Genomic DNA, 19,218 nt, shown 5'->3' with positions numbered 1-19,218 from the left:
CACCTGCTGAAGTTAAAGTAAATGAAAGAATGAATGCTGGGGATGGGATCAGGGTAATCTGAATTTATGCCACCTCATACCAGTGTGCACAGTTAGAAACGCCCAAAAACAAACAAACAAACAAACAAAAAAACACATAATTTTTAATGTCAGTGGCCAAAAAAGGCTCAATTTGGAAAATACATTGCAATATATAGTAAAGTAAAATGATAACTGCAGTATCAAACATGCAAACATGGTATAACATCACAACTGTAATTAAAATCTATTGGAATGCATACATGTGCAAAATTAGATGATTTATTTCTGTGGATGAAAAAAAACAAGATTATTGATTTAGGCAATACTATTGGGATAATTCTAAAGACAACCTATTGATTTTGCGGCCAACAAAATGTCACACTAGGAAACAGGGAAACAGGCTCATTGGTCGTGCTTCACTGTATTTAAAGCTAGATGTTAACTCATCACACACATAAAAGCCAGATCATTGACAGTTAAGATGATGTTTCTCTTATCATGGCAGATCTTCGGGTTGTGAGGTTTAGGCTTGCAAGTTAGCACCAAGGCACCGGTCAAAACACTCTTCAAAATAAAACAGTACCGAAATATGGACAACCAAAATTGCCTGAATTAAATAAATACATCGTGACTAAAAGTGATTAAATCAATTAGTGCATCGTGAAATAATTACCAAAACCAACGGGTCAATGGTTAAATCAGTGGAAAAAAAACAAAGCAACAAAAAGGATCTTTATTATTTAAAACTTTTAATAATGTTGACTTTTTCCTTCATGAACGCACCGGTTTTAAAATACTTCCCCCAGATGATTGCTGACTATCTTTTTGATATGCAGAATAGTATAAAGAGCAAATATAGATTCAAATCCACTCAATTTTAGGCTGTCAGCGTGGCCGCCTCGTCGCCTTCATCTGTCATGCATTTGCAGACGCTCCGTCACGGGGGCTTTTATTTTGAAAGCTGCTTCAGCCCTCACAACCATCATTTGCAGCTTGTCGGCTCTCTTCTTCGCCAACCGAGCAGCACACCTAATTTATGGTGAACCTCCACACCTACAGCTGCCGACCGCTCCTTGGCCCTCCTTGGCCCGGGCATCCCGCACTGACACCGGCCTCAGTCCAGCCTCGGTTCACCTGGGTGCGCCGATGGCGTCGCTCGGCTTGGGGATGCACCTCATCCGCAGGCGGGCGGCCAGCAGGAACGTCGCGGTGGAGAGGAGGAATCTGCTCACGGTGTGCAGGTGGGACTTGACTTCTCCACTCTGGTGCGTCCATTGATGTCGAGCCAGGCTGGCAGCATAAAACAGGGTTCGCTTGACGTTGATGATGTCAAGTGCAGGGAACGAGCACGACCCAGTCCCCCTTTGTTTGAAATAGAGCAACAACAGATTGCACATCCGCCCGCTGCTCACTTGTCGTCATCAAAAGCCTATGACACTGTACCTCCCAGTGTTGAGTTCGTATCAGATGCACCGTGTTATTGTGTTTATTCATCCAAATACACCACTAGTGCAGTCCAACTACAAGATTCCAGCCTCAGCAACAAATCTGCGGTCATTTCAGTGTAGACTGAACACACAACCTCTTCAAACGACTCAATCAGAGTCTCACAATGGCTCCAATAAACCCATCTGCAAAAACAATTGATACTTTCATCTTTTTTTTTTCTCCCCAAAGCAACTCGTTATTGTCTTTTATCATTCAAGTTTTGCAGACTTGTCTTGGAATTAAGTTTGGATTATGTCTTGTGTTTTGTGAATCTGAGCCGCTGCCAGATGGAGCCCAAGACCAAATTGTGAGGAGGAAGAAGAGGAGGAGGGGAGAGGTGTTCTGTTGTTATTTATTGTACAGAGATTTATTCTACTGCTAATAAACGGCGGCGCTCCTTACTGACCACTCTGGACTTTTGCTGCTGGTTTCTGTCTCTTTGCCGACTATCAGACAAGAGGAGGAGGAGGGAGGCAAGTTTAGACAGATTTGCCAATGCAATGTGGAGGATGTAGCAAACAGAAAAGCCTGTGTTTGCTTCGATTTACGCATTTACCTGTAATTATATCAACAACTTATCAGAGCAGATCACAAATATCAGCAACTGAGCAATTGATATCACTCAATTCTTTGAGACCATTATATTTGCCATGTTTCAAAGCCAAGTTTCCATTGCAGATTTCACTGTTGTGGGACAAAAAAAAAATCTTATCTGATCTTATGTTATGATGATATTTTCTGGTTGGAATCTGGATACACGCATTGCCTGTGTGACTCGGGGATCACAATTCTTCTTGTTGTAAAGTTGATTCCCAGTTGAGTTGGCAGACGTGACGAAGGTGCAGAGGTCCGTTCCAAAGCAGTTTCAAAGTTATGACTTCTTTGCCAAAAGAGACAATTTCTCCATCGATCCGGTCAGGAAGGAAGGAAGCAGAGCACTGATTTTTTTTGTCGGTGACGTGCAGGGCTGCCAGCGTGATTGCAGCAGGCTGTCGCAGCAGTTTGTTTGACACAGCGGATAGAACACAGGTGTTAGTCACAACGTCTAAGGTCGCTGTTTTATGCCACAGTCTCATCAGGCTAGATGTCATTTAATCCTCTGTTTAATTTTTATAACCAGCGGTGCTAATTTTCATACCATATGTCAAAATCTTTTCTGTAAAGAGGGCAATTTGTCAGCTTATTGACTTTCAGCTCAGCTCTGTATTATTCCTTGGTTAACAGGTTGTTGACATTGGCTCTATGACAGCTGATTCTTTGTTGCTAGGCCTCCATGCTCAGAGTTCACAGGTCTGATCCTGTTCCCTTGTCCTACTGCCCGCGTTTGAGCCACTTACCATTTTTGAATTTAAGCTTTGGAAATAATAAAAAAAATATTTCTCAGAGACAATGTAGGCCTTTATTAGCAATCAGTGTACATAACAGTCTGACATCTTTTCCGAGACTGTCACATTCATAGTGAAAATCCTGAGTAAAGACGGGTAAATGTATTTTAGCATGGCACTGAACCAGCAATGGTGCACTGGGAACACAGGAATCTGAGGTCATGGTCGCGCTCCCTTTAATCTGACAGCAAAGATAAGTGAAAGTTCTGCTTTTCAAAAAGACAACAGAGGAGCTTTGATTTTTTTTAAGTGGCATGGAAAAACCCAACCTGAAGAGTTTCATCTGAAGTGCTCTGCAAATGAAGCGTCCTCATTTCAGAAATGCTCCGACAGTCAGAATACAGCACAAGGGAATACAGTTGGACTCCGGCTGTATTCCCTTGTGCTAGTCATTGACTTCAAACAGCGCAGTGCGTGTGTGTGTGTGTGTGTGTATGTGGGTAGACAGTCCCGTGGCTACGCTTGGCTTTTAGAAGCTAAATGCCACCCTGTGGGATCTTGAAGAAAAGGCTTTGCTGCTTGTGTGAATCACATTGTCTCAAATTTATTTATTCTCAAATCTGCCTCTCAAAATTAATAACTCTCTAATAACATTTAATAATTATAATTTAATTTGACATAAGCACAGGTTTTATTGCCCCACCACATTTCTTCACTTTCCTGGAATGTGGCTGGGCTCTGGGATGTATACATATATATATATATATATATATATATATATATATATATATATATATATATATATATATTTTTTTTTTTTATTTTTACCCTGAAATGAAGTGGGAGTGGGACACCAGATAACAGGGTTTCACATCAACATTTTTTTGAATACTTTGTGTAATTTGGGGTTTGGCTTGCGGGTGTTGAATAATGCAGAACACTTGTTTTTATTGGCAAGATATATTTGTCTAATTTTGCATGGATATTATTTTTCTTTTGTCGTTTGTTTGCCCCTGAGCTCTGAGGTTCATCAAGCAGCGAATGTGAGACAAACATTTGGCATAAATTATTTGTGTCATCACCTTCAGAAAGTTTGGAAACTCAAAAAGAAGCAAATTGATTTATATAAATAAAAATAATTTTCTGTACATTGAAGCGCTGCTTTGGAGAAATTTTCAAGTTGCCTGACCATCTGACCATCTGATCACGTGACTCTGTGTGTGCAGGTTTTCCGTGAAGACTCTGCTGGATCGCGCCTACTCCGAAACGTTGGACGACTCGTCTCCAGAGTTCCTTAACTTTGTCTCCATCTTGGAGCACATCCTCAGTCACCGCCTCAAAGGTGAAAACCTCCCCAACAGAGATCACAGCAAAACTCACCAGTCCGTTACATTGTAGATGAACAGTAGTGGGAAAAGTTGTCAGTGCTAATGAATTTTTGTGTCCTTGTGTTTCTCTCTCAGGCCAGACAACCTGGTTTGGCTATGAGAGTCCTCGCAGTTTCTGGGATTACATTAAAGCTGCCTGCAGCAAAGTGCCACACAGCTGCATCCGCAGCATTGAGAGCATGGAAAATGTTCGATCATCAAAAGCAAAAGTGAGGATAAAACTGTCCTGAGCGACCATGTGAAGTAGCTTGCATCATTTTTTTTTTCTTGTGGGTTAATGGGTATTTTTTTTCATGCTTGGCTTTTGTTACCATCTCAGTGTGTGTGGCCTCTCTTCACTGCAGGGCCGGGCTTGGATCAGAGTGGCTTTGATGGAGAAGAGATTATCAGAGTACATCTCATCTGCACTGAGGGACGTCAAAACCACCAGGTCTGATACTGGAGCAGGTTTACTGACTTCATACACACACTTGTATTAAAAAAACAAAAACTATAATAATAGTAGGTATTGTCATCGTCCAATGTTACAAGATCCAACACCTAAAACCAAGCCCTCACTGATCAGCCTCTCCACTCACTGTCAGTTGACCGCAAGCGTGCAAATGGGTGTAAATGAAATGAATGCTAATGTGCCAATGTCTTTGACTGTAGGAGGTTTTATGAAGAAGGAGCCATCATCCTGGGGGAGGAAGCAGGACTGTTGGCAGACACACTTATTGGCCTCAACACCATCGACTTTAGGTAGCCATCAATTACTGCTGTACCATCAATTACTTTGCAGTGCTGGGGGTGGAAAAAATCTTCTCCTTCTCAATTGTCGAAAACAACCAGAATTACATTTATTGCTGCATTATTTTAAAAGTCGGACCAGAGTGTTTTTTGAAAATGGTTTCATTGATGGGTGGATTGATTTTGTAAAATTAACTTTTCACTTTTGTTTTAAATAGTATTTAAAAAATAATCACAACACCCTTTAGCGATACATAGAGGACACAAAGAATTACATGAATCATTTTATTGTAATTATTATTTTCATTTAACAAACAGAAATGGTACAATTGAAACAACCTGCTCCAAATAAACCAAACCTGTGAAGTGTGGGTGAAATGTGGGTGTCAGTCATGAGTCACGCTCTGCTTCTCTCTCTCTGTAGCTTCTGTCTGAAGGGAGAAGGCGTCGACAGCAACTCCCTGGCAGTCATTGATTATACTCCCTACCTGAAATTCACTCAGAGGTATGTGTCACCAGACGTCCCTCACTGCAAAGGGCCATCAGCAGCGTGCTGCCAAGCGACTGGGAGCGCTAAACTGCCACATTAGTGGGTGGATGACATTAGCAACACCAATCTTTCATTTGTTCTACTCGTCCGTGAACGACATCTGAGAGCAATTTCGAGAGAAACCTAAATTGCAATGTTATTGTTTTTGGACAGTGCAAAGATTTTTCATGTGTGCTTAATTCAAAACTTCATATAGAGCAGTTTCGCAACATCTAGTGTAGAAAGTGTGTGCTGTTTTTCTTCTGCTTCAGGCCGATCGTGCATGCATTTCGGGATTACCTCTCTCTTTCCTGCCCTGTCTTCATTGCCATTGGCCTGCCCACCGCTCTCCCTCAGGGGATGATGGGTCAAATGCGGAGGACAAATTTCGCATCCTTTGGGATGTGACAATCACTGGGACTTTAACTTTAACTTTAACTATTCCATTCCTAGCACGGCGTCAAAAAGTAAATATTAGCTGAGGGTCACTGCCTGATGCTATTGACAACATGGCCTGCAAAACTGGTTACAAACTTTGACTCAAATCTACAGAACGCTGTAGGACGCGTACCAATTTGCCATTTCCCACTACAGTTCAGACAGCATCAGCAGCGACGAGGAGGAGATGAGGACGATGGGGAGCAGCGGCAGTGAGAGCAGCACCCCTGACAAAATGGCCACGGCTGCCTCCATCTTCACTGAGCAGAGCAACCTGGTCAGCAAGTGCAAGCGCTTCGAGCAGAAATACCACTTGGCGCTCGAGCAAAAGGTACACAAATATAAATATTGCAGTATTTTTTCCGGCATCACAGAAAAAATGTGATGCCGGAATGCATATTGTGTAATACTCATTAGTGAGTTTATCCAAAGTCTGCATGAGAAGTTCTAACTGGAAAATGTATTCTGAAGAACACAATCGGCTTGAGGGTGTTTATTTTCCATGCGGCAGTTAGTTCTTCTGTGTGTTTTCTTCAATTTCATCAGAGCCAACACAAATAATAGAAACCATGTACACAGCATACAATGTGTGTGTGTGTGTGTGTGTGTGTGTGTGTGTGTGTGTGTGTGTGTGTGTGTGTGTGTGTGTGTGTGTGTGTGTGTGTGTGTGTGTGTGTGTGTGTGTGTGTGCCTCAGGGCTACCTGGAAGAGCTGGTGCGCCTGCGAGAGGTCCAGCTGTCCGAGGCCGTGTCGCAAAACAAAGCTCTTCAGCACAGCCTGGCAGACACGCACGTCTCCCACACGCTGGAGAAACAACAGCTTGAGTACATCATCCTGGAGCTGCAGGACCAGCTGTGAGTTAGTGCTGCCACGTGCACGTGAGGGAGGACGATGAGAGAGAGACTGTTCGGTAGTGAAATGAGCCACTGGGTATTTAATAGGGCAAATATACATATAACAGTGGGATCAGAGATTAAAAAACACACAAAATGCTTTGTTTTTTTCATAGTCACATAATGAAAAATTTAATGTATCTATTTTCTGAAAGCAATGTGCCTCTGCACTATGATTTAACTCTCCAGAGTGCCGCAAAGGGCACTGCTGCCTCTCCCAGGTTAGTGACAACAGCTCAAGCTTCTAAACAGCATCTGCAAGATCCAACAAAAGCGTCACTTTCAACAGAAAGCTGAGAATGTTTTTTTCTGCCAACAGAAAGCTGAATGTGCTTTTTTTCGTTTTTGAATAATTAATCACGGGAGGGTGCGGCTTCACTGCGGTCCAGGATGAAAACTAAAAATAGTTTTGCCAAAGACGCGTATGGATAGAGAAAAGTTATATTATTAATGACGTATAATCCTTAAAACTATCATGATAGTTAATTGTGTCATTGATAAATGATGCAATAAGCTCAATGATACTACTGAAGGGAGCTGCTGCTGCAGCTGCTGTACTGATGAATTGCCTTCTTTTTTAATAGGACAGTGCTGAAGAACAATGACTTGCGCTCCAGACAAGAGCTCACAGCCCATCTGACAAATCAGTGGCCATCACCCGTCGCCCTGGATGCCAACGCCGTTGCCTTGGACACGCTGCTGTACAGGAAGAGCGTGGGGGGGCAGTGGGAGGAGTACGTAAGACCAGGCGACACGACGCGCTCCATCCAACATATGTGCTTCGGCCTTTTATTAATCAGCGACACAAATAACTGCATCATGAACTGAGATAAAGTGCAAGTGATGTAATTTGATGGTGAACGTCTAGTGATGAAATGAATCTGTCAGATTATATCAGATTCTGGGCTTCCAACGTTATTCAGAAAAAGTTTGTTTAAGTTTGTTATGCAATTTGGAAGATTAATCTGTGATAACAGGCCATATTTCATCTCTTAACTAAACTCTAAAGCTTTCTTTGCTGGTTCCATTTATTGGTAGGTTGAGCTGTACTCTCTACCGTACCGTCCTCTCAGATCTTGTCATTTCTCTCGCCAGGAAGAGTTTTCAGAGTCTGGATCAGCTGTCAACTGACATGAGCCTCTCCCAGACATCGGGCGGCCCGCCCTGGCCCCACAAAGGTAGACCGACCGACCGACTGACCGACCGACTCGTAAGTTCCGTCATCCAGGAGGTTCCCGGCCCTGAAGTTGTGTGCACTGTGTCCACCAGGTAAAGAGGAGACTCCGTCTTTGAAAGGCCTGTGTGGCTCTCTGACCTCGGTCACCAGCTACAAGTCCCTGGCCAGCCTCAAGTCCAGCGAGTGTTTAGCTAGTCCTGCCACGGAGGTCAGCAGCCCAGGCGTCACACCTTCATAGCCCAAAACAAGCCACCAGGTCCAGACAATCCACCTCCCCAAACATGCGTCATGCTGGTGTTCATGTTCTCCATGCAGAGCCTGGTACGTTGCCAGCCAGGTTTGTGTCTCGTGAATTCAAAAGCAGTCGTTTCAAATTTGTGTTCGCTCTTCGAATGATAATAATCATCAGGCCAAACAATGTTATTTATATTTGTCCCATTAAGGTTGTTTATCTTGCAGGACCTGCATTTCTATGTTCTTAAGATTCTTGTGCCTTTTTTTGGTTGGGTTTTTGTGGACAATCAGTGTTTTGTTCTTGGACATAAGGAATATATTCAGTTTTCACGTTAAGAACTGATCAGCATTCAGTCTGTCAAGCTTATATCCTGCAGTTGAAGCAGAACACTGATATTTTTATGTGTTGTCACAAAGCCATTTCATAACAAGGACTGTCCACTTTCTCGTACTTGTACTAGGATGCGTTTTTATTCTTAAACAATAATTTTATGTTGTGCATTTTGCACTTTCACATGCCATTTTTCTCAGGAAATGATTGCCATGATGATATTTATTAGTTTTTGGATCAGTTTCGAGGTTTGGCTTTATCAACACTTTTGTTACACTTCCCTTTAAATATTTCAATGCAGTACTCTGACAATTGGATTTCATCTGATAAAGCAAATGACAAATATTAAGTAATACTACTTTATTCGCTGTATGACAAGTTACTGCTGTATTTTCTACCGGTAGTGACTAGCAGCGTACCTTAGCATTGAACTTGTAACTCTGCCTTTTTCTCGTTTTAGCATTTGCACAGTGATAAAGGGAGTTTTATTGTATCAACATTTTACTTTAAATAAACTTCACATATAGAGACACTTGGACTGAGATGATTTAATACTCTTATAGAGCGTACACAAATCTTTCAGCAAACAATATGGTTTCTTTTAGTGCGTAGGTCACACGGTCACAGGTAACAGGAATTATAGTACAAGTGCAAAAACGGTGATGAGGACGATTCACCTACAGTGGAATCACATTTCTGATAATTAAGTGCTTTGAGCACCCGCACTGACCCCGATCTAAAAAAGGGGATGCAGAAATTTACAGTGACAGTGTGGCTGCCATCTGCTGGCTCAAATATAATATAATGCATCATTTATGAAACGTGACAACTCTTTTCCAGGCTGTGCGTAGAAAATCTAAAGCAAAGGTGTGGAACAAACAGCCATTGTAAATTGAATTATAAATACTGATAAAATAAACTTATAAACTTGATCATCCATCATTTTCTGTGTTTTGCAGGTTTTTTGTTTTGTTATAGATTTTGTAGATTTTTGGCACTACAATGCTTTTTCTTACAGGTGTATTCTAGCTGTGTCTGTCATCTGGTTTACTTTGGATTGAAGTGACTATGAAGTGTTGGTGGCGTGAAGTGGCCTGAGGACTTTTTCCTGGTTGTATTTTCGGAAAAATGCTTTTCCAAACTCGTAGCTGCTGATCATGATGGCACAGGCCGGGGCAATTTTAATGAGCCTGGGCAGGAAACCTAACACACAGGGAGGCAACAGTAAAAAGGAATGAAACGGTGATACTTTGTTGGAAATAATTGAGTCAGGAATTTGATCTACCTGCAAACAGTCCAGTGAAACCATCCTGAGCCACAATCCGTCTCATTACACTCAAGGTGGACGAGGAGACCTCAGCGGAGGCTAAGGAGAAAAAAAGGGGATGGTCAGAATAAGATGGCCGTTTGTAATTGCCTTATAATTTGAAATGAATCGCCCAGTTTAAATAGTCTGGATATGTTACTAAGCTAAAAGTGAATAGCAAAGTCTGTAATGGGATTATGCACTCAAAATGTCAGCTGCTGTTGATTTTCCAATTTTCATAGAGAAGAATTCGACCAAAATAAAGTCCAAGGAAACTAAGGTGTCAACACCAGAGTGTTGGAGGAAAAATGGGAGGAAAAAAACAAAACATAACGTGTCTCATGTGGTTAAATTACAGTTTTTGGTGTGTTGCTCTCCCAGTTCCACCTGCCTCCTGGTTTTCACCACGTCAAATGGTAGCGTAAGAACAGCTGCGATCTAAAAGATAGAGGAATATATTATCACCAGAGTCTCCATTGGAGTGTTAGGAAAGCTCAACAATCTTGTACAGATGGAGATGATGAAACCTGGATGGGAACACTTACGGAACCGGACAAGGCTCCAGATGCAAAGGAGATGGCAAATGTGGGTTCCCTGGTGTGGTAGTGTTCACACAGCCGTCTCTTGCATATCTCGTAGTTGTACCAGTACATGGCCGAGAAGGGCACGTCCCGTAAGAGCGTCGGCCCAAGGCCCCGCCACAGAGACTGCCAGCCCTCCGACTGCACCGCAGAGCGAATGCAGCTGGTCAGCTCCCTGTACGACTGCTTCTGAGCCTGCAGCTTTGTACGGATCAGTTCCACAGGACTGACCACCGTTGCTGCACCCACTGTGGGATGAGGTGAGATGAGAAAGAAGAGGTTCAGAGTATAGCTTTGTGGTAATCGATATGCAATAACTTACAAAAGAAAACTCCAGCAGTATGAAATTACAGGCAGACACTGATGCAGGATTGAAATAAAAAAAATGAACCCCCCATAAAAGCCACCTGCATTATTAAAAATCCACCAGCTAATCATGTAAAATTTTGACTTCTCTTGAACAATGTGACAGTGACCAACTCGCCTCTTGCAAGAGCTCCAGCAAAAAGCGGAGCCATCTGAGCGTAGTCTCCCATCTTGACACTCAGCGATGCACGTAGCTGGTCGTAGCACGTGAAGTAAAGCACTGTGGCTGGGACTGCCATCACACTGCAATTGGGCATAAAGACATTTTCTATCAACAATAATATGTTAAAAAAAAAAAATAATAATAATAATAATTAATAGTGTGGTAGGGAATGTACCATATACACATGTAGTGCATGTGTGCATGTAATATTATGCCTTGGAAAACTTGCCCTTTAAAAAAGTAAATTAAGAAGATAAACTGGTCTTTGGGAAAGAGCCTCCAAGTAACTGTGGGGTTGTTTCCTTCGTAGCCTCCTTTACAAGTGTATCAGTGTCATGCTCAAGGACTAAAAAATAATAACTCAGTAGGCTTTCCACTTACAGCGTTGGAGGAAGGCCGCTCCATAACGCCGTTATCCCTTCGACACGTACTATTTTCACAAAGGCGTCCTGCACACAGTCAGAAAGTCTTTTTACACTGAGTAGACTTCATCAGGCTTCGCATTCATAATACACACACACACACACACACACACACACACGGAATGATGCTATTACCACTTGAATACTTATATTTTGTTTTGATTAGCAGTGCAGTGTTATGCTGCAATATAATACTTTACCAGTGTGCCAGCGAAGTGACCTGGAGCTTTGTACCAGGCCCTGGAGTTGCCATTTTCACACACACAAATGTGATCCATAAGTCCATTACAGTAGACAAAGCATTTCCCTAAAATAAATAAATGTCTGTATCAGTCAAAGGTGTACAATCGCCAAACAATTTTGTTCTTATTTACACAAATAATGGAAGATAAACACAGTTTACCAATATACCTTTGGGGAAAGGATTTTTCTGTGCTTGCAGTCTGATCTTTACCACGTCGAGAGGTGTGACTAAAAGAAAGGGCAAACTCACAATCAGCGTCTGTGCGGAGTAACATATGGACTGTACACCGTACTGTTTCATACGTGAATGTCAACTTAACAGGGCTTCTGTGTACATGCATTAAAAAAAACCAAAACAACAAACTATATCCGGGACTCACCAACCAAAGATGTTATGATGGCCCCCGAGCAGGACGCCACCATCTGCTGGAGTGGAGTAATGCCATTACTGGCTAAAGGGGCAGAACTTTGACCGTTCATGCTCCTTTCCTGAAAAGCACGTTTTCAGTTTTAAAATTATACAAGTCAACGCATGTGACACCTATGTTTTAACATTGCTGGTTAAAAAAGGCCTGCTTAACACCGCTATGAGCAGCAAATGTGATATTATCACATTGTTGCAATGTTGCAAGATCAAATGAGGAGCTGCTGACTGCGCTGTCGCATGCGGGGCGAATAGAGCTGTGAAGCTAACGCGTTAGCTAACCTCTTACCTTCGGCTGATACAAATGAGCATCAACAGGGTCTCACACACATACTTCTCTCCGGACTGTACTCCACGGTAGCAACGCTGTCGGTTCTAAGCGTAATACGCAACAAGAAAGAGCACGTGTGTTTGTGTTACAAGTTTGAACCCTGGCTCACTTTTCTGTTTGGAAAACATTGCGTGATCGCATATGTTACGCAATTTAAGTGTCGCCAAAGCATATTCTTTAACAGTTTAAAATCGACGTTGAATCAAATGCATTAATTAGACAAAGACACAACAATGAAATCTGAAGCATATGCATGAAAAATCATGATAACTGCTTCATTGCACTACTCTCCATTTTTTTCTATTAAGTTTTTATTAGTGTCGAAACGGCGTGTTTGTGCACAAAGCGCATACTTACGTGTTTCCGGGATGCCAGGTTTGACAACTTCCCACAAAACACATTTCTGTCACCCCTTAGTAGATCTTACTACAGCACGACAATTATATTGATGATAGACGGACGAACAACCTGATTATAACATTTAAAAACTAATGCATACATTTTTTTTGAAAAGCAGTAAAAAAAAAAATTTAAGTTTGAGGTTGACATTTTGTGTGCAGTAGTCCAGGAAGTACAGAGAATGGCAACAGAAACTTCGCCCACCGTTGGATTTAAAGCGGGAAAACGGTGTTAACCAAACAGTTGTTAATTTTCTTAATTTTCCTTTCATGCGTTGAGAATCCCTCGTATACAGCCACAACAACCACAACAGCTACAGTATCGCCTATCACGCGTTCGCATAACAAACAATAGATGCTACGGAAGATAATTTTGTGTTAACCGAGTGACTTCTATGTCCGGTGGAAAAACGGCACTCAAGGTAAGTGACTTTATGAATTTCCTCTAAAATTATGAATACAACACACTGGTTTTGGCGCTCTGTGTCACAATAATTAGAATATCTGCGTGGCCTTGCGTTGTTTGGTTTGCAAGTAAGTTTGTTTGTTTTCTTACGAACTCGAGGAATCCCCCGGGGCTTGTTTACGCAAGCCGTAAGGGCGACAGCGGAGACGTTTCTTCATGACTGAAAGTAAAAATGAAGACTAAACGTGACCAAAGGCATAAAGGAGCCACTGGTCAAGGTAACTGACGTGGTTTACTCCTTTGTAACACTTTTGTGTTTTGCACCACCTTTATTTCAAATCACATTTAATGCTGCTACAATTAAACTAAACCTTAAGGTTCACCTGGGGTCAACTTCTCTTACGTTTAACACAATAAACACCGTCGCTGACATGGATTGAATATTTTCTAATGCCTTTTTTTCTTGTTCAATTTGTTTTTTTTAAGTGGATACTTTTAACAAAGTAAACAAATTGATTAAAAGTATCTAAAAAAAAAAAAGTGGCTTCATTTTCACTGAATGTACTGCCTTAGGAATAACACACATAAATGGCTGCTGCCTTTTGTAATAGTTGCTATTTGTCAACAAAATATGGTTTTTGGTTGGAAATTATCTATCTGTTTTTTCTCCACCAACTCCAAGTGTTTTTGGCTTCTTGGGTCATTATTTAAAGTTTACTTACGCTTGTCGCTGTGATCAGTTGTGCCTTCTTTGTTGACGACCCTCTAGGAAAAGGCGTGAGTGCCGGTTATAAGGCCCCACCAAGACAAGATAAGCAAACGCCTAGTGGCTCTGCTCATGTTCCGAACAAACCATTGGCTGGCAAAGTGTTTTACCTGGATCTGCCATCCAACCGAATAACAGACACGCTGGAGAGTAACATCAGAGAGCTCGGAGGAGTAAGCCAAAATCTAATTTTCTCTTGTTTGCTTCTCTTAGAGTGACATGCACATTGCACAGAATGTCATCTTTACTGTGCCGTCCTCCTTTTCCACTCTACTACTACATTGCTTTGTTTACATTAGGGTTGTGTGAGTTGTTTGTGCAATTTCTTCTTATTATTCTTTTTAATAGCAACACATTTCTCTGTTTTGTAAACCGTTTGCCATGAAATCCCTCAAAATAGTCATTTTGCTTTTACCACATTTTTCCAGACTGTTGAGAAGTTCTTCAGCAAGGAAATTAAATATCTGGTGTCTAACAAGAGGGAGGCTCGTTACATGCGCTGCCTGAAGCGGAAGTCTTCCCTCCCAGACTCGGCTCAGAGTTCGCCTCACCCTTGCTCAAATCCGCATCAAGGCAGCAGTCACGGAGACAATATCAAAAGCAGGTGCCAGGACCAGACAGACACAGTGAGTTATTGCTGCAACTACAGTGAAGAGATGTTATCGAGTAGCCCCTTCTAAATCAAAATATGTTTACAAATTGTGAAGCTGTTAAAGTTTCAGTTCTCTTTGTTCTGCAGTTGGTCAGAAGTCGAGGGAAGTCCTTGCTGGAGAAAGTGGTAAAAGGACAGGTTTGTCTAATAAAAGTTTTATAAAAATTTGGAAAGTAGCTTTGCTAGTCGTGTTTTCTCTTTTAACATGCTTTTTTTCTTAGCAGAGCGTTCAAATTAACAAGATCCTGTCAAATGCTCTTGAATGGGGTGTCAAAATCCTCTACATAGACGGTACGTTTTCACCTTTTTTTATTTGCTGCCACTGCAATACACCAGCTATTATGTAAATTTTTTGACTGAGTGATGCAATTAATGACTGCTTTAATTTCTGTTGACTGTTGCAGATGTTGTGGCATGTCTGACGGAGAAGAAAAAGAAGGTTGTCGGCAGCGAGTGTCTTGATTGCGCCACTACAATAACAAATGTGTCATGCAAGAGGCTGTTTGTCAAGGTTAAATTCATTCTAAACACTGTTATTCTGCTTTTATAGCTCGGAGTCGAGACAAAAGAAAAAAAAGGCCTTCAGAAATGCAAAGGTAAAGTTTTATAATTTTCTTAATGGTATTAATGGTGTTTTCTTTCTCTCCAAATATATACTGTAATTTGACGCAAGTGACCTTTGTTTTAGGAGGTCGGCTCAGCAAACCATGTGTGAAGGTTGAGGATTCAAGCAGGTTAGAAATCAAAGACAAAGGAAACAGACATTCACTCAAAGTTTCTGATTATTATTCTTGTATTGATTTAAAGAAACACATATGTTCTCTCCTCAGACACTACCGTCCAATCTACTTCACCTTGCCAAACATGCCCCAGATCAACCTGAGGACTCCTCCTCCCTACAGTCCTTTCTTAGTGGATGACAAGGATCCACCTGGGAACAAACGGAGAGGACACAGGTGTGCTGCCTCTCTCTGGCTTTGCTTGATTTAAGTTAATATGAAGACAGAAGGATTACTCAATCTCTGGGCTCTTAACTAAATCCCCTCGTCCTTGTGCAGAAATTATATGAATAGTATCCAACCTCAGCTCATTTCCCCATTCACCTACCATTAAATTTGTATTTTGCTTTTGTGATGAGGTGATGACTGAGAATTCCTGCAGAAGAATTACATTGCTGAGGAAAATATTTTCTTGCCTGCATTTATTCCTGAAAATTACAGCTAACTTGTTCATGTAAGAATCACCTGGCCTGTGAATCAAGGACATTAAATGAGAATTTGTTTTTATTTATTATCTGGCCATCCGGAATAGAATTAATAAAGCTTCTGCAAGTGAAGAAAGAGCACACGGTCGAAAGAGGAACCGAGACAAGAAAGGAGGCGGTTACTGTGAGTGCTGTGCCATCAAATATGAGAGCTTGTCAAGGGTAGGTTTTTTGTCTGTTGCATTTTTAAAAGCTGTTTTTTTTCTACTCGATGTCTACATGAGTTTTAAGTATTCATATACTATATCCTAGTACTGCTACTACTACTGCTATTCCTAAGAATAATTCCAGGTAGTTATGATAATGTATATTTAATTTTGAATATTGACTACGTGGTTGGAGGTCAACTAACTGATGCTTAAGTGGGCGTCTACTGTCTCCTGTTTCTTTTTTTAACCTCTGATTCTCTTATTGCCTTATGCAATTGGAAAAACACAATTTGACTCAACCAGCAAGCTGTAATATTTGTTGTTTAACTTATATTAACTTATATTTTTTCTCAGCATTTAAAAAGTGAATACCACAGGACTTTCTCTAAAAGCAACAAATACCTGGTGTTGGACAAACTGATTTCTACCATGCGCTGTGACTTCATTCACCTCAGAAATCACTTTCAAAGGTAAATTGTCTCTTTTTACACACTTATCCTATCTGCATTATACAATAACTAGTTTTGATACGTTTTGTCATTTCTATCAGACCCAAATCCAGTGTTTCTTCTGTTGTGGTTGCCCCTGGACCTTGTGTGAAAACTGAGCCGAGGCCCAAGCCAAACCTCGATACAGCAGAGACCATTAATGAGCAGCAAGAAGCTGTGAACGGACAACAAACTTTAAAAACCAGAGCAGCTCCTGCATCCAGTGGCCTGGCTCACAGAGGAGGACAGAGGAGGAGCAATGACACTTTCTCAGATGGTTCCAGGCACAAATCCGCTGAACATAAACAGCTTTGCAGACAGAACTCTTCGATTTCCTGCCCCCGGAAAGAAGCTCTGCCAAAGAAAGAAACAGCTCCCTCTAGTGGCGATTACTTTGAGTCTGTGCCCTGCAGAGTGGAATCTGTTGACTTGGCAGGCCAGATGACAACTGAAAACGCCAACGGTTCATCGTCTCACTTCCACAACAATGAAACAAATCAAAGGGTTGATTCTCATCACAAACTGGATTCCTCAATGTTTACAACAATGCAGTATGGAAATATGTTACAGGACAAAATTTCTGAAGCTACCGTCTCAGAAAAGCAAGAAGGCAGCATCCTTGCACCAAACTCCTCTCCAGTGCGGACAATACAGAGAAGGATCAGAGTTTCTGAACGCAAAAGACAGAAATTGGACAAACCTGTTGAACATTTACAGCCATGCAACATTACAGACGACTCCAGACTGAAGCTTTTCGAGATTTTTCAGTCAAGCGATGACACAGACATGGAATTCCTGGGCTTTGAAAGCTAGAACACTACTCAAAACCCCCTGAAGAAACATTGTTGCCAAAACGGAACCAGACCATCAGAAATCCAAGGACAATATAAAACTGAAGACTTACATATTTTCAGAAGTCAGAGTTGAGGAATGATTAAATGTGGTTTATTATTTATTCGGAAGAAATGGACCTTTGTCTTGTGTAATATGAAATGTTAAGGAACTGCTGGTGTCTTGTCCTTTAGTTCACATTGATAATATTTAACACTGGAGCTTGACCAAAAAAAGATGAGTTGATTCTCAGTGTCAACAGTGTGCACTCCTTGAGTTTTTATTTTTGTGTAGGTTTTTTCAGACTAAAAGACCCTAATGAGGAGAAGGTTTACCAAATGGTTTAACATGTTGTGCGTTGCTGGACTTTGGATATGCTTGACAGAGAACAAAACTAGCCGTAAGATGGAGCCAATACTTGGCAGTTGTCCTTAAGCTGTCGGATTTCTAGAAATGTGTGTTGTCTTAACAGTAGACTCATCACAAGAAATAAAAGATGGATTTGACATTCAAAAACAGTGGGCAGGGTGATTTTTGCAAAATCCAGACAGGATGGACTTGTTATTAGTTTGACATTTTGTGATTTTTCCTTTGTGCAATTTTTTAATGAGCTCACCTCGCTGTCTTTTTTTAATTTTCCCAAAGTGGCAGCTTTTCCCCATTTTCACACCCACTACAATATTCCCCCCCATCACTGCTTCGGAATGGATGCACTGTGGACAGCAACACAGTGTTCCAATGCACTCAGAACCGCTGCAACTAATTGCTGCAAGTGCTGAGTGTAGAAAATTATTCTCTTTTTGCTCCTCTGAAATGAATGATAACCCAAAAATAAGTCAAATCATCAGTACAAACTGTTCCTGGCCATATGTGCAAGTGCTAAACCACTTACACTGACTCCAAGACTTTGAGTTAACTTTGCCTTCCAACTGTTGACGACGGCAAAGTTTTTGATGACACATATGCTTATAGAAATAAACTGTGAAATCATGCACATTTTACAGAAATGCAATGCAAGTTTTTGGTAAAGTAGAATAGAGTCACTTTGATGGAGTGGGTTGCAAAAGAACTAAGTGGGGAACAGAATGTCCAAACTATGACAAACATACAGTATCAAGACGTTGAACCACTAGAAGAAAAAACGGATTATAATTATTGTACCAGGCACCGAAATTGGTTTTGCTACCAAAAATGAAAAGAAAACCCTCTGTGTTTTCAGTGAAAAGAATTGATTAAATTAATTTGATTCCAAACATTGGTTGTTAAATCTCCAGGTCGGACTAACCACCTCATATGAACCTCAAGCTTATATTATCCCTGTGTGTAATGACGTCAAAAACATTTTTTTTTTTTTTTTTTTTTTTACCAGCTCATTGAGTCCAAGAGGCGCACGTCTGTCTGTCTGTCTGTCTCTCTCTCTCTCTCTCTGTCTCTGTCTCTCTCTCTCTCGGTCTCTCGGTCTCTCCCTCTCTCTCTCTCTCTGTGTGGCTTGGGGCAATTTATCACTAGGTTGAAGCATCTGTTGCACGCTTGCACAAACAATAGTATCGCTTCATTGCTGGTTATTTATTTCCTTCGGATTTCACGCATCTGTCATTACTTATGTATTTATGATGGGGGCAATTTTAACACACACACACACACACACACACACACACACACACACACACACACACACACACACACACACACACACACAAGCTCCATTAAATATCCCAGCTGGAAATCTCATAAATCTCATAATTTTATATTTCTTGTTGTTTTGCCATTGGGACCAACGCATGTCTTGGTTGTGAAAGTAATAATCAGCAGGAATGGCGTTTTTGCAGCTCTTTATCATGGAGGAGGCGCGGCCGTCGATCCGCTCTCTGCGGC

The 19,218-nt window shown here is 41.3% G+C and overlaps 3 protein-coding genes across 7 annotated transcripts; 2 read left to right on the top strand and 1 right to left on the bottom strand.

The window, feature by feature from the left end:
- The first annotated feature begins 978 nt into the window (after positions 1-978).
- rundc3b (RUN domain containing 3b) lies at positions 979-9,085 on the top strand. The gene is made up of 11 exons (XM_076012437.1): positions 979-1,262; positions 4,061-4,176; positions 4,298-4,431; positions 4,567-4,652; positions 4,874-4,963; positions 5,376-5,456; positions 6,075-6,249; positions 6,615-6,772; positions 7,396-7,545; positions 7,907-7,989; positions 8,081-9,085. Exons 1-11 carry the CDS (start codon positions 1,168-1,170, stop codon positions 8,224-8,226), a joined length of 1,314 nt encoding a protein of 437 aa, XP_075868552.1. The 5' UTR covers positions 979-1,167; the 3' UTR covers positions 8,227-9,085.
- A 1-nt stretch (position 9,086) lies between these two features.
- On the bottom strand, positions 9,087-14,025 carry slc25a40 (solute carrier family 25 member 40). Of its 2 annotated transcripts, XM_076012439.1 has the most exons (11): positions 13,916-14,013; positions 12,348-12,433; positions 12,015-12,123; positions 11,803-11,862; positions 11,592-11,698; positions 11,351-11,418; positions 10,937-11,049; positions 10,405-10,700; positions 10,216-10,297; positions 9,839-9,919; positions 9,087-9,756 (listed from the first exon to the last, which is right to left on the bottom strand). In XM_076012439.1, the coding sequence occupies exons 3-11, from the start codon at positions 12,112-12,114 to the stop codon at positions 9,620-9,622; spliced, it is 1,044 nt and encodes a 347-aa protein (XP_075868554.1). In that variant the 5' UTR covers positions 12,115-12,123; positions 12,348-12,433; positions 13,916-14,013; the 3' UTR covers positions 9,087-9,619. The 2 variants fall into 2 exon arrangements, with proteins under 2 accessions (XP_075868554.1, XP_075868556.1); XM_076012441.1 differs by lacking the exon at positions 12,348-12,433 and having other exon boundaries at positions 13,916-14,025.
- On the top strand, positions 12,760-17,595 carry dbf4 (DBF4-CDC7 kinase regulatory subunit). Of its 4 annotated transcripts, none has more exons than XM_076012430.1 (13): positions 12,760-13,209; positions 13,353-13,471; positions 13,963-14,132; positions 14,388-14,585; positions 14,699-14,749; positions 14,833-14,902; positions 15,016-15,095; positions 15,162-15,207; positions 15,300-15,345; positions 15,442-15,567; positions 15,923-16,037; positions 16,379-16,494; positions 16,575-17,595. In XM_076012430.1, the coding sequence occupies exons 2-13, from the start codon at positions 13,426-13,428 to the stop codon at positions 17,323-17,325; spliced, it is 1,815 nt and encodes a 604-aa protein (XP_075868545.1). In that variant the 5' UTR covers positions 12,760-13,209; positions 13,353-13,425; the 3' UTR covers positions 17,326-17,595. The 4 variants fall into 4 exon arrangements, with proteins under 4 accessions (XP_075868545.1, XP_075868544.1, XP_075868541.1 ...); XM_076012429.1 differs by having other exon boundaries at positions 12,761-13,209; positions 14,836-14,902; positions 15,016-15,050; XM_076012426.1 differs by having other exon boundaries at positions 12,761-13,209; positions 15,016-15,050.
- The last annotated feature ends 1,623 nt before the right edge of the window (positions 17,596-19,218 follow it).

Source organism: Nelusetta ayraudi, unplaced genomic scaffold (genome assembly GCF_046127955.1).
Source record: "Nelusetta ayraudi isolate G7.1 ecotype Tasmania unplaced genomic scaffold, CSIRO-AGI_Nayr_v1 ptg000136l, whole genome shotgun sequence".
NCBI classification, from domain to species: Eukaryota; Metazoa; Chordata; class Actinopteri; order Tetraodontiformes; family Monacanthidae; genus Nelusetta; species Nelusetta ayraudi.
The sequence above is the reverse complement of the archived record's forward strand: the minus strand, read 5'-3'. Positions and strand labels throughout refer to the sequence as shown.

What these genes read in the sequence shown, in the direction of transcription:
- rundc3b (XM_076012437.1), top strand. Translation starts at nt 1,168, where the DNA reads ATGGCGTCGCTCGGCTTGGGGATGCACCTCATCCGCAGGCGGGCGGCC. An exon ending in ACTTGGCGCTCGAGCAAAAG is followed by an intron (nt 6,250 to 6,614) that starts GTACACAAATAT and finishes TGTGTGCCTCAG; the next exon opens with GGCTACCTGGAAGAGCTGGT. An exon ending in GTGGGGGGGCAGTGGGAGGA is followed by an intron (nt 7,546 to 7,906) that starts GTACGTAAGACC and finishes TTCTCTCGCCAG; the next exon opens with GAAGAGTTTTCAGAGTCTGG.
- slc25a40 (XM_076012441.1), bottom strand. Translation starts at nt 12,114, where the DNA reads ATGAACGGTCAAAGTTCTGCCCCTTTAGCCAGTAATGGCATTACTCCA. An exon ending in GAAAAATCCTTTCCCCAAAG is followed by an intron (nt 11,699 to 11,802) that starts GTATATTGGTAA and finishes TATTTATTTTAG; the next exon opens with GGAAATGCTTTGTCTACTGT. An exon ending in GGCTCCGCTTTTTGCTGGAG is followed by an intron (nt 10,701 to 10,936) that starts CTCTTGCAAGAG and finishes TTCTCATCTCAC; the next exon opens with CTCATCCCACAGTGGGTGCA.
- dbf4 (XM_076012430.1), top strand. Translation starts at nt 13,426, where the DNA reads ATGAAGACTAAACGTGACCAAAGGCATAAAGGAGCCACTGGTCAAG. An exon ending in AAGGTTGAGGATTCAAGCAG is followed by an intron (nt 15,346 to 15,441) that starts GTTAGAAATCAA and finishes TTCTCTCCTCAG; the next exon opens with ACACTACCGTCCAATCTACT. An exon ending in CTCAGAAATCACTTTCAAAG is followed by an intron (nt 16,495 to 16,574) that starts GTAAATTGTCTC and finishes CATTTCTATCAG; the next exon opens with ACCCAAATCCAGTGTTTCTT.